Raw genomic sequence first — 14594 nt, 5'->3', positions numbered from 1 at the left:
GGCTCTCTAAATATGGCTGATTCCATGAAATTTAGGGTCAGTCCTATCCCTGACCCCTGGAATCCACCCCTGCCCATCCTTTTTTAATTTTCGCATCCTTATCCACTATTCAGCACCCCTGGTTACTTGTTATAGAGATGGTACCACAGAGCTGTCTGAGTGAATGTGATCTCCCACTCTTGACCACAGACCTCACAGGGATAGAATGGTTCCTTCCTTCGTTTCTTTAAAAAAAAAAAAAAAAAATGTCCTCCTCTGCAGTCTTTATTTTTCTGCACTGAAGGAGCTGGGGGGGAAATGACATATTTATAATCTCCTCAACTACAGTTTCATGTGGAGTAGACACTTTAAGCTGGAAATTCATTTTCTCTGAGAAAGGACCTTTATTTCAAGTTGGTAACAAGCACAAATATAGAGGTAGAGTTGCTCAAATCCAGGGAAGAATCAGATCAAATGAGAAAATGCTTGACGCAGACTTTCCACGGGAATGTGGAGAGCAGGTGAGTTGGAAGCAAGAGAAGTTAAATAGGCTTGTATTGTTCAAGGGCTTTTTGGTGTTTAAGAGATTTGAGCTATGAGTTCTTGGTGAGTTCAAGGTGCCAGACTGTGGACAGAGTGCATGGGCTGCTGAAGTGAAGGTGAAGGACACAGAGTTGAGATCAATGACCTATGAGGGTAGGTATCAATGGGTCACACACATGAATGCTGGAATCACGCAAGAGTACTGAAAGGAAGACTCTCAGCAGTGAGAATGAGTTTTCAGTGACAGAAGAGTCTCCTGCAAGCTGCTAAATGACTGCAGCAATGTTGGGAAGAACAAAGCTGGGCCAGATGATATAAACCTACCTCACAGGAGAGAGGAATGTATGTGGGTGGCCCATGTGATTTAAAAAAAAACAATCAAACTCTTAGAGGAAAACATAGGCAGAACACTCTATGACATAAATCACAGCAAGATCCTTTTTGACCCACCTCCTAGAGAAATGGAAATAAAAACACAAATAAACAAATGGGACCTAATGAAACTTAAAAGCTTTTGCACAGCAAAGGAAACCATAAACAACACCAAAAGACAACCCTCAGAATGGGAAAAAATATTTGCAAATGAAGCAACTGACAAAGGATTAATCTCCAAAATTTATAAGCAGCTCATGCAGCTCAATAACGAAGAAACGAACAACCCAATCCAAAAGTGGGCAGAAGACCTAAATAGACATTTCTCCAAAGAAGATATACAGACTGCCAACAAACACATGAAAGAATGCTCAACATCATTAATCATTAGAGAAATGTAAATCAAAACTACAATGAGATATCATCTCACACCAGTCAGAACGGCCATCATCAAAAAATCTAGAAACAATAAATGCTGGAGAGGGTGTGGAGAAAAGGGAACACTCTTGCACTGCTGGTGGGAATGTGAATTGGTACAGCCACTATGGAGAACAGTATGGAGGTGCCTTAAAAAACTAAAAATAGAACTACCATATGACCCAGCAATCCCACTACTGGGCGTATACCCTGAGAAAACCATAATTCAAAAAGAGTCATGTACCACAATGTTCATTGCAGCTCTATTTACAATAGCCCAGAGATGGAAACAACCTAAGTGTCCATCATCGGATGAATGGATAAAGAAGATGTGGCACATATATACAATGGAATATTACTCAGCCATAAAAAGAAACGAAATTGAGCTATTTGTAATGAGGTGAATAGAGCCTAGAGTCTGTCATACAGAGTGAAGTAAGTCAGAAAGAGAAAAACAAATACCGTATGCTAACACATATATATGGAATTTAAGAAAAAAAAATGTCATGAAGAACCTAGGGGTAAGACAGGAATAAAGACACAGACCTACTAGAGAATAGACTTGAGGATATGGGGAGGGGGAAGGGTAAGCTGTGACAAAGCGAGAGAGTGGCATGGACATATATACACTACCAAACGTAAAACAGATAGCTAGTGGGAAGCAGCCGCATAGCACAGGGAGATCAGCTCGGTGCTTTGTGACCACCTAGAGGGGTGGGATAGGGAGGGTAGGAGGGAGGGAGACGCAAGAGGGAAGAGATATGGGAGCATATGTATATGTATAACTGATTCAGTTTGTTATAAAACAGAACTAACACACCATTGTAAAGCAATTATACTCCAATAAAGATGTAAAAAAAATAAAATTAAATAAAAATAAACAATCAATAGATCCTTGGGTTAGGAAAGTATCTAACGCAAATTTGAATAAGTCCTGGCTTTGTTACTAATGAATGTTATGGTCTTAGGGAGGTCATTTTATTTTCCCGGGCCTTTGTTTTCTCATTTGCAACATGAAACCTATAGCACAAGCTGAACTTTTATCTTAACCATGAATTGCATTTTTATTTTATGTTACTAAGTTTTAGATTCAAAAGTCTTCACCTTATTAACTGATTTCATGTATGTGTTCAACTTTCATCAGCTAAGAAGGGCTAACTGATGGCAGTTTAACAAAAGCAAATGAAAGCTAGTTATACATACTGTTTCCTTGTTCTCTGAAACACTGCTGTGAGTAAATAACATGGTAGTGATTATCATTCCCATTTTATAAATAAAACTGAGATGAATGTATATTATTTCCCATAGTCTTTTATGCATTTTTTCTTTCAAGTGATTAAATGTACTTTCTGTAACCCATAAGCCTTTAACTACCTATATATTTCTATGTCTCTTCCAACAGACTATAGGACCCTTGAGGACAATAATAATAACAGTAATGAAATAATAATAACTATTATTATTATTTTAATTTATGTGTTCCTAGTGCCAAGACCAATGTCTGATACATAGCAGATGCATGAATTTATCAATGAATAAATGGTCATGTCTTCATTAGAAAGCAAAATAAGTTACTTGGCGAAAAAAGAAATGCTCCCCAAAATCTCCTTGTCCTTCAATTGCCAATTAAGGCTTTTATCTGAATCATTTAGATATTGCCTTGAATCTTCAATTTGTTGGCCATGAAGTAACTAAAATAGATGATCATAAAATTGATAAATGATCATTTCTGATCACCAAGTTTCTGCTTGAGCCAACACTCTTCATAAAAACATTAATGCTGGTATTTGGTACCACAATGCCTTAAGTTTAAGAAAGCAAAATTTCCCATGAGACTGAAGAAAATTAAAATTATAATTTTTCATGAAAATTAAAAATGTAGACATTTATAGAAGACAATTAAGCATGAAAATTAGTAGAACTTGCACACATAAAGTACATAAATATTTCTACATAAGTTTAAAATCTAATGATAGCTCTTTGATGGATAAGACAGCTACATCATTTTGACAAGACTTTATGTCTCAGCCTGACTCCGATTTTCAACTACAGCTTCTCTGAAAACTGACAACCTCTCCTACTGAGATGTTGCTTCCAAAATAATGTCAGAACAGCATGCACTATGAGCTGATTTTTTCAGTGACTGTAGGTGCTTACTAAACTACTGTGTCCTCAGCCATGGTTTCCCAGCCCTCTGTGGTCTTTGCTGAAAATATGGCTTCTGACAAATTTCTTTATGATGACACCACTCCAGCCACCTCCCAGAAAGTTATTAAAAATCCATAAAACCATCATTATATATTAGCTCCATAGACCACCAGGAGAAAAACTTGTAGTGTTTATAGAGGAATGGCAACTGCAAAGCCACATGATAGAAACACAGAATAGAAGTTGTCATCACCATCTACCCGATGCAGGCCAGCTGCTGTAAACTTTGTGCGAAAGCAAATGAAGTCACAGGGTGATTGATGGTATGGCAGAAGAATCAAGAAGAGTTCAAGATTTCTCAAAATAATAAAGGTGTCTCATTTTTTCATCTTTGTATTTCACCTTAATCCTTTGTACATAGAACCTGTTAACTAAATACTGATTAACTAACTTAGAAAATGGCTTAATAAGTCTAGTCAATATAGAAAAAAATAACAAAGACAAACTCAAAAGTATGACAATCTGGGCCATTTTTGATAAGAGTGAGTGGCTTTATATTTTTCAACAGGCTTCAAGATTACCACTGTATCCCAGCATAAGTAACAGTTGACATTCACAACGATTACTTCGTATATTCAAGAAAAGTTCCTATTAAATTCAGCACTCTCTTTAAAAGATGCCAGGGAACTATATAATATAATTTGCAAAGACTACCTTGTAACATGTTTAAAGTGTAAAAGGTTGGAGTTTAAAGAAGTCAACTCTCAAGTACCCAGGTTAGTCAGTCAAGAGAATCAAGGTTTTCGGTAAACAAGGTAGGATGCGAACACTGTTTTTAAATCACAAATAGGGTAACTTATGACTGTGCCTGGATTTATTCTGTCCAGACACCCACTCTTGCTAGTAATGTATGTGCTCTTGGCCAAAGTTCACAGCAAGTTGAACATATTAAATCTAAGTCCATGTTGTTTAAACATAAAGAATCGTGATTTTAAAACCTACTTATTGCAGGCCTGTTAATTACACCAAAATTCTCCTGGCCCTTCAGGATTGCAAAACTGAAGATATCTTTGACTCTTTGTCTCTAACTCTTTGGCACATCGAATTCTCCTATAAAGTATTCCTTTGAAGTACTTTTATTCTTCCTAATTATTTTAACAGCCTAGTACCTAGAATTCTACAAACATAAACTTTCATGGCTAGTTTTCTCCCTCCCCATCCAATGCAGCTTCCCTACACATTTCAGTAAGAATTCACTTTCTTTTAACTATCTTTGAATCATATCAAATTCTGCTTTGACATTTCTTTCTTGAAATCAAAACTCTTTGGCTCATGCTTCAAGATTCTCCATTATTTATCCTTCATATAGATAAATAGTCATTGAATCACAGAATATAAGAACCCACATTTGAGTTGCTATCTTTATTATTAGTTCCCGGCCCACACTCTCCACTCCAGCCAAGAAGACCTGCTTATTTTATTCCCCATGGGGACATTCTTACTACTGCTTTTATCTTTTACAAATGCCATATTAAAAAACGAATCAAAATTCCCTTTTCTCCAGCTTTTTTCTAGCTAATTACACTCACCAATATTTTCTTTCAGTGTTCGCTAAACACATATAAACTCATGTTTCTAAATGTCTATACTGTAATAATTTGTTTTTACTCATTTTACATGTGTTCAAACTGTAATCCCTTTAGAGTGTAAAGAACTTAGTAACTGAGACCAAGTCTTCAAATTTCTTATAAACAGTTTTTGGGATAGTAAATTTTTTATTAGAATTGTAAATGTGCTGTGATGATTTTTCTACTTTTATGCTATTTATTTATTTATCTATGAAGTGGTATAGTATGTAATGAAAAAACTTACTGTCAAGGTAATTCATAACAGGCTGAGTGACCACCAGATTAGTAGTTTGCTGGCAATGGGCTATGGGAATTTACATTTGACTCTCTCTTACTCAGTTTTATCATATATAGTCAAACCTTGAGGACACAAAGCTGGGATGCTAAGATGAATTAAATAATCAAAGTCCCATAACTTATTGATAAGGCAGATTTAAGCTAAATATTCTACATTTAAAAGGAAACAAAAAACAAAGTCTTACTCTTAGAATAATAATAATAATAACAATATTAAAAATTACCAAGCATAAAAGAAAGGAGATGTAGCCTAGTATCAGCTCATATTTTTAAAAAGACTTTTGGATAATAACTTATCTAAGATCTACTTGAGTTATCTGTGATTATAAGGGAACTAAAAATTACAATATATGGGTGAAGGAACTGGTGAGGTATAGCATAAAAGAGAGAGAGTTCATTGATAATAAATATCACGTGGAAGAGAAATTCGAATTGCTTGGATGATTCCCAGTAGTCGATAAAAACTTCAGGGAGTCAGGTCATTAAATAGAAAAACTGACTAATAGGTGAAATTCTTCCTCTGAATTTAAGTTGTGTATTCTCCAACTCTCATTAGAAATCCTAATCACAATTAGGAGACTTAGAGCATATGGGAACGACTTCTGGGCAAAGATGTAATAATGGTGTTTTAAGCATCTTTAACTGGTTGGCCTAAATAACCTTTCAAGACATTCTACTCCTTATATTGTGATAAAACAGAACATTTATTAAGGTGACTTACTGTGAAAATAGTTTGGAATCGAGATAAGAAAGGTATAAAGAAAGTTGCTGGTGCATATATAGAAAAATATGATATTTAGTAGAAATAAAATTCTTATATGTAATTGCATTAGCTAAAGTAAAATAGTTAACTGATGTTCTTATGATTTAGGAGGATTTTCCTCTGATGCCTTTAGACTTTGAGTGTTTTATATCAAATAGAGCAAAGCTTCTAAAAAGAAAAAGAGAAGCCAAAGAAGGCCAATCTCATGTAAAGTGTAAGCAAATGTCCAAAAATGTCCAAAAAAAGGTACAATGAAAACATAACTGTAAACAAAAGCGTACAGCAGCATCACTAAATCCCTTATCACATACTCCTCTGACACTATGAGACAAAATATTAAGAGAGAAGGGTTTAAAACAAATGAAAATGTATTCAACCCCAAAACTTAACTTTCTGAAGCTACAAACTCAAAGAATATTCTTTTTGGACTCAACCAAAGCTTTGATTTAATCAACTAGAATTATTTTTTAAGTATTGTTTTCTACAATTTTTTGAAATGATAAATTTGTTTTTTTGATGGGGAATCTACATTTTATCAGAAGGATGGAATACAATGTCCTTGGCCGAGATATTCTTCACAGAAGTAGGCTATTTTTGTATTCTATGATTAGCATATTTAAAGACACATGCCAGGTGAGCAGCTTGCTCCAAAGTGCACTCGATTTTTCTTTGTGGACAAGGCTCTGTTGCTTCAGTACCCTCCCTTTGACAGATCCTAATTCAATACTCCTCTCAGGAAATAATCCTGAAAAATCTTCTGGAGAGCCTGTTGCTGGTAACTTCATGTGAACTGATCCTCTTTTTATGTCAGGTAAACTGACAGTTATGACAAGAGGACAAGTGTGGCACAAATGACGTGGTAGAAGATTGAAAAGTATGTAAAAGAATATAACAACTGAATTCTAACTGATTAAAACAAAACCAGAAAACACCTCCAAGCTTAACTTCAATATAAAGTAAAATAATAAAGGGATATAAAACTTTAGAAAGAATAGGATGCTCCATCTATGGTTTTAAAGTCAAGCAATATTAACCATAGAAATGAAGGTATGCTAATCTAGTCACCTATTACTTTTAATGTTAACTATACTAGTCTAACTTCTAATAAAAGAAATTGTGATGATAAACTGACTAGAGAATGGCTAATTTGGAAAGGAGAGGTGAAGGTCACTGGAGGTCCCAGAATTTCTAAACTCCAAATTGCTAATATCCAGACAATCTAGCTTCCTTCCTGAATAGTGCCCAGATGGCAGAGACAACACTGATATGTGGTCTTAGCTGCTTTTTGACAGGGAACTGTCACCAGTAGGTGACCCCATCAGTCTGAAGACAGGAAAATTACTAGATGATGCAAGAAAGTGCCTGCAGGCCAGTACACTATGGGTCCCTGAGAAGCAGGAGGGCAGAACCTCAGAAAAAATAAATTTTCAGTTGGAGCTTATACAAAGGACACTGTTATATTTCTTTGCAGATAGAAGAAAATAAAAGCAATTTAGTTTCCACAGAATTATATCTAATAAGAGAGGAAACAAATTCTCTTTGAGAAGAAATAAGATATATATAAAAGGCAAGGTGAATGGCATCATTTCTTGGTAATAAAATAGACACCAAAGTTAGCTCTAATGCTGTTCTATGAACACAATCTAGTCTGTAATCAACTATTATAATGCTATCGGACATTATCCTTGCCACACAACCCAAGTCAGAAGGCAGAAAGGGAACAAAGTAATCCAAACTAACACAAGGGTGGAATTTTAATATCAGCCCTTCCTCAACATAATTTGTAAACACAAGTCCAATTAATTTTCCAAAAAGACAACTCTAGTTGTCAGAAAGCGCTATTAGCAATTATTTTTAGCAAAAGGATGCAACTGGAAAACATACTGAAGGGGGGAGGGGGAATCTTTTCTCCACTCCTCTCCACCCCCAAAATAAAATGACATAATAAAATATAAAAAATAAAACTACCTTGTAAAAATGATGTATTACTTCTCCTTGAAGGAGGTATTTACACTTTTAATATCTATAATCAATTACCTAGCTCATTTGAGGAAGAACTATTAAATAATTAAATAAATCACATTCAATCTACTTTTTGCCATTCCCTTTTAGAGAGATCGCTCTAATGCTGATAATTAACACATTTTTAACTTGGGCTTTCAAGATGGTCCATCTAAGCACTGGAGGAAACTATACTAAACAAAAAAATGTAGGAAATTAACATTAACCATAAAAATGTAAGGAGTTAAAATCTGAACTTAAATCTGTGTCTTAAAAGAGTAATATGTGATTTTGTTGAAAAAGAGGCAGGCAGTTCACTATGAAAAATCAAGATTCAGAAATAGGATTCAGTTTTTAGAACTCACAACACTGCAACAGGAAGGTGTTGTGTTTTTTTTCCCAAAATCAAAGTCTGAAATTTCTACACAATTTTTGTTTGTCCTAAAAACTCTGCTCCCTTTAAAGTTAAAGCATCAGTGTTCATTAACATAACCATATCACCATTTCAGTAAGAATGTTTCTTAATTTCTGTATCAGACTTCACACCAGTAACTGAATACTGTATAACAGTTAAAAGAACATGAAGTCATACCTATGGCCTTTCTGTTAATAATTTGATATTAAGAAATATAAATGCAGCAATACCTTCAAGATTCTCTTCCATATGCCAGCATATACACGTGAATTGTCCTGGACATTAATTCGTAACCTGGGTCTCAATTTCTCTATAAACCTGAGGGAGTTAAAAGTAGATGACTCAAAAGTTTCATTTTATCCAACAATCAGTATAGGATAAGATGAGAAGAGTAAAGAAAGTCTATATATAATAAATTATTTGAGAATGCATGTCTGTAAGACTCTGTATAAATCAAAGTTTTTAACCTCAGGTATAATCTATTTCACTTTTAAAAGCTATTTTAAACATGATATCTACTATCATTTTATTAGTAATTTATAATTTGTCTAACTTTAAATTCTAATAAGCAAAGTCATTGTGTTAGAAAGCAAACAAACAAACTAGAAACCAAAATTCAAATCCAAGAGGTCATCAGTGCTATTGCTCATAAGACAAGATAATTCTTGGGGAAAGTGAGGGCATATGGACAATTTTAACTGATTAAGTAGGAAAAAAATAATAACTATTTAAATTATTTACTTTTCCTTTGTATCTAAGGTACCCCAGAATTTAAAACATAAGTTTCTGATATATTGAGGGAGATGACTGCATTAATCCAATATTTACAGGTAAGTTATAAATGTGTAAGAAGGGGGCACACCAGAACAAAGAAGCACCTTCAGCTGTTCATGACAAGATAAAGCTTTCAAGTCCAGTTTAGGGGACAGCAGTTTGCTTTTTGGTTTTTGGTTTTTGGTTTTCTAACTGCTCACATTGGATTAGTCTATTAAGCTTGGAAAATCATAGCCAGTCACTTAAGGGTAGTATAACATCTTGGGCAAATAAACACAAACTCAGAATATCAGGGCAAACAAATATGTAAGTCCAAAAACTACAACTGGGCACTGTTCATGGAGAGTTTGGTGTCTTTTTGGTTCCTGCTACCCCCGGAAACACCATGGGACAGTTTTCCTACACTATAATTATAGGAGGATGAGGATGCAAGGCAATGCCTGGATGGGCATGTATGGAGAAGGGTAAAGGCTCTTCCCACGGTGCTAGAAATAAACAGGAACAACACTGTGATCCCAAGCGCACATCAAGCAATGCCCTGGCTTTCTGTGCACTTTTCTTCCCCAAATGCAATGCCTACCTTCCGTGTGGACCGCGGAGACATAGGTCCAATTGTAACGCTTGACTATGTCAAGCATCGCCCTTGCCTGCAAAGTGTCAGAAGGGACAACCCTCAGGAAGTATTTGTACAAAGTTTTGTCACTCAGGTCGATGCTTGTGGCGGAATATGCGATCTGGGGGATGTTGAAGAGCTGGAGCAGGTTCTGCACTTGAATGGCTACGGAGCTGGAGCCCGGGCCGATCACGCCGGCAATGGGCTTCTTAGTCCTGCCTGGGGGGAGGGTCTGGCCGTCAGGCAGGCACCGGTTGAGCCCGTCCTTCTCGTCTCGAATGGAAATCAGAGAGTCCCTGATGAACTCAATGCTCTGCTCCAGAGCCACAGAGGAGTGCCAGCAGGAATCTCGGATCTCACTGCCCAGGGTGATGTTGGGCAGAAGGACCGGGTCCGCGTTGATCTTATCCAACGTGTGGAACATGGCCTCCACCCTCTGGATGCCATACTGCTCCCTGATCTCCCCACACTTCCTCTCGGGGACCTTCTCGGCCGGAGGCTGGTGGTGGACTGAAAAGAGGGCCCCAATGATGACATCTCCGTCCATTCTGGCCACTGAGCGCTGAGACGAGGCTCCTGCCAGCAACAGTTTCCTGCCGGGGCCTCTGGGGAGAAGGGACATCTCCAAAAAGATAGCTGGGAAGAAAACCAAGAGGAGCCGGACCATTATGCTGAGGACGCCGTCCACAGCCGGCCAGCCGCGTTCCCACGCTGGTCCAGCCAGCAGGCTCTGCGCGCTCACAGTGCGGACCCGACGCCTGACGCCTGTTTCTCCCCCGTCGCCAACGCCGCTTGTCCGACTTCAGCTTCTGCACCCCCGCCTCCTTCCCCTCCTCCTCCTCCTCCTGGTCCTCCACGACCACCTTTACGCCCTGGTGGCGTCTTTAGGGGTATTCGAGTCCCCCTTCTTCACTGGTGCATCCAGGTAAACTGACCAATGGTACCATGGGAGTCGTGGTGGCTCGGGTGAGCTGGACGCTGCCGGCAAAACAGGAAGGAAGTCAAAGCTCCGTTATTACAGGACCTGTGTCAAAACTCTGGGGTCAGTGCTGGTTAAGAGTTGACCGGTGCATTTCATGATATGGGCTGGAAGGACATCATGATAGCGGCTGGAGGGACAGCTTGGGCGGCAGCTCTGGTCAAGGCGGAAGGTGGCGCGTTCAGCCCCCAGTATCCTCCTCCGTCCCGGGAGGCGCAGAGCCTCGCCGACCCGTCCCCTCCTGCAGCTCCAAGTCTCTTCCAGGTCCCCAAATACCCTCACGATTACTGACTGGAGGGGGAGGAGGGAAGAGGGAAAAAAAGGAGCTGCGTCTTTCGACCTTAGAGAACTTTCCGGATTTGAAAAGATCAACTTTTTTCCCCAGAAGAAATTTGGAAACTCTTTCATTATGAAGGCAGAAGCGCTACTTCAAAATAAACTCGAACCAGGGGTGCACATTTTACTTTAACTTTGAGGGGTTGAAGAGACCCTAACGTACTACCCAAGTAGTAAATATAAATTTGCCAGCTTGAGGAAATCCATATTAGTTACTAAGGCAACGCCTGGAAAAGTCTCCGCATGTCGGATTTTGGTACATCCCCCCTCCCTCCCCCACCCCAAGAAGTCAGCTTATTGTAGACGTTTAGGGGGAAAGGGTACAGATGAGGTAACTTGTTTCCCGCGACCCAGGATGGAGGGAGGGAATGGAGGGACCCCTGCACTTCCCTAAATCCAGACCTTTGGCTTTGCATAGTTGCTAGAAAGGGAACAGAGGGGAGCTTCCTGGTTGCTCTGGCGGCGGCAGCTCAGTCCTGCCGCCTTCAGAACCCTGGACAGTGCTTGGTCAAGCGGCTGAGGCATTCCTCCGCAGGGCCGTTTGCGGACGCTTTGACCAGCGAGTTGCAATTCTTTAACCTCCAGCCCCCAAGCCCGCCAACCCACGACTTCACCAACCCCCCTCCCTGCGTTCTACACACACACACACACACACACACACACACACACACACACACACACACACACACACACACACACACACACACACCCCTCCTCGTTTCCCCAGTACCCCTCCATCCTCATTCTCTTCTCCTTGCAGCTACTGCTCCTCCAGGTATATTCAAACCCTACCACTTCGGGGGCAGAGGCGCCAAATCTCAGCCGCCTGCGGGGCTGAAGTTGGCTCTTTCCCTCGTCCCTCTCCGGCTCCCGTTTTCAAGGTGAGGGTCAGACGAGAAAGGAGCAAAGGGAGCGGGCGAGGAGCAAGAGCACAGGAGGTGAGGCAGGCAAAATAAGAAAGGCAACCCAGGCACCCATGCGTCCCGACGCTTCCCGGGGAAGCCGGACTAACAGAAAGAAATAATCGAGGATGCCTCTGGGACAAGGAGAAAAAATCCCATAGATTGGGACCTTGTGTCTGTCACTGTGGGTGGGTTCCCCCGCCGGGAGGTGTCTGCTCACCTGGGTCTGCTTGGAGAATTTGGACTTGAGACGGACCTGAGTCCGGGTAGGCAGCGCTGTGGTCCCCGGGCCAGAGTACCGCGGCCAAGCTCGGTTCGCAGACGCCTCAGCTCTAATCCAGACGGTGCAGGGATGCGATCTAGGCTGTACACTAGTGCCCTCTTTCTTCAGCACTATTTTACCGCAAGGAAAAAAGAGGGAGGAGGGAGGGAAAGAAACAAACAAACAAAAAAACAGGTCATCCAAGGCTTGTCTATTATCTCACGCATAAAAATCAGTCATTTAATGGAGGGGGGAGTGGATAAAATCTAGGGAGAATATTAATTCTTTTACTACTAGAGGGTTCTTAAAGAAGCTGCCAGCTATATGAATAGACAGATCTGGAGAAAGGAGTGGGGAATGGCTTAGGCTGCTTTACAGCGGATATTCCTTGTATGTATTTCAGGGACTCAAACACATTTTATCTCCCTGGAAGTAAAACCCCTACTGAGGGAAACAGAATAAATGCATTTGAAGACATCTATACAGGCTCTACTGGTAGGTTGCAAGGGAAAGGGTGAAGAGGCTGCATGGGGTGGGAGGAGTGGAAGGAGAGGTAGGCACAACATGAATCATGGGAAGCCAAATGAAGAGAGGCAAACCTTGGCTACATTTTCCAGGTCAAGATGTAACTAAATTGAGAATGAGAGTCAGGTCACATGAAAACACTGGAGTGAAAAACACTTATACAAATTCCTCTCAGGCTGCCATCACCCTCCCGGACAGGTCTACAGAGTTGCTTCTTACAGTGTGAAAAGTGGAAGTTAAATCACATTCCTCTGGGAACATGTTGGCTGAGCAGAATGTGTCCCAGCTTCTTCAGAGGAGAAAGACAAGTGACAGTGTGCCTTTCCACTCCTGCTCAAAGCTTTCTATTTGTGCCATGTGCAGAGAACAGAGATCAGCATATCTGGGTCCCTTTATAATCACCTTGGAGGGGACAAACCGCATGAGGCAGTTTTAAAAACTTTTTAGCATGTTCCATGAAACAGGACAGGAAATGCCTCCAGTCAGGAACAGAAGCTCTTCCTTGTTCTGACTCTGGCCTTTTTTCCAAGTGTCAGACTTTTCTGGATTTTTCTTAAGTAATCTAAAGAGTATAGGAATTTTTTTTCTTTTTCAGCAAATAATGCATGGAACCAGGTACATATCCTTTAGGCCTAAAAGATCTCAGTTTTGGAAGTAACTATGTTTACTCAAGGAAAATAAGAGGTAAGTTCCTGTCTCATACGTAGGGTAAAACAGTTCTCTGCTTGTACCCTTAGGAAGATGTCAACTTTAAGAGCAAGCCACAGGTGTTCACGGTGTCCCACAGTATCTCACTTCGTCTATTAGCCATTTAAACTCCATTTTCGATAACTCTATTCTAGTAAGTTAAGCCCTAAACATGATTTTCCTGGAATATTTCATAGATACTATGAATGTACAAAGATTTCAGTGCATATATAAACCATCAAATATGATTTGCAGGATTAGAGAAAGCAATGTCTCTGAAGTTCACATTTAGCTCTAATATATGCTTCTCAAAGAAATATTTTTAATATACCACATTGACATAGGTTAGAAAAGATTCTGCTACTGAAGGAATGATTAAATATTCAGACTTATTTGTTCTCAATACAGTCCAAGTAAAACCTACACATTCAGGTTGGCTGAAACAAAACATTTTAAGTAGAACAACTTGTGGTCATAACATAGAGTATTTATGCATATACATGAACTATATATGATAGATGTTAAGGAAATGTTTAACTTCAACTGCGTCAATTTGAAATTATCATTTAAATGTATTGATAATTATTTAAGACCAAACTTTAGAAGGCACAAAGACAAAAATCAGTCAAGAAGAAGGCACAAGAAAGTAAAAGACAAGATGATCCAAATATGCTTCATATCCAAATATGCTTAATTTCTGGAAATTAAGACTTTACCAAGGAAAACATGATGTAACACATGTGGAGACATGTTAGAGAAGGTTCTATTAGTAGAGCTGAAGAGAATGACTAAAAGAATGAATTACATACAAATTAACAAATACAGGTCAATAGCTACTCTATTACAGAATGTTAAAGTGTATGAATCCAGAAGTACTATCAGTATGAATATTTATTCAGTGCTGGTAGGGTACTATCTTACATTCAGTATGTGACCTGTAGCAGGGCAAAAAG

The 14594-nt window shown here is 39.2% G+C and overlaps 1 protein-coding gene across 5 annotated transcripts in view; it reads right to left on the bottom strand.

The window, feature by feature from the left end:
* The window catches only part of GRM1 (glutamate metabotropic receptor 1), a 362418-nt gene extending 349518 nt beyond the window's left edge, over nucleotides 1-12900 (bottom strand). For 4 of the 5 annotated variants that reach the window (XM_060283283.1, XM_030853238.2, XM_030853240.2 and 1 more), the window contains exons 1-2: nucleotides 12388-12900; nucleotides 9918-10928 (exon numbers count right to left, since the gene is read on the bottom strand). In XM_060283283.1, the coding sequence (XP_060139266.1) occupies nucleotides 9918-10617 (700 nt within the window). In that variant the 5' untranslated portion in view covers nucleotides 10618-10928; nucleotides 12388-12900. Of the gene's footprint in view, nucleotides 1-9917; nucleotides 10948-12387 lie in introns of those variants that run through there. The other variant, XM_030853237.2, reaches the window with a different exon arrangement.
* Between the last annotated feature and the right edge of the window lie 1694 nt (nucleotides 12901-14594).

The sequence above is a fragment of the Globicephala melas genome, chromosome 14, assembly GCF_963455315.2.
Source record: "Globicephala melas chromosome 14, mGloMel1.2, whole genome shotgun sequence".
NCBI lineage: Eukaryota > Metazoa > Chordata > Mammalia > Artiodactyla > Delphinidae > Globicephala > Globicephala melas.
Note: the sequence above shows the minus strand (reverse complement) of the source record. Positions and strands in the feature narration are given on the sequence as shown.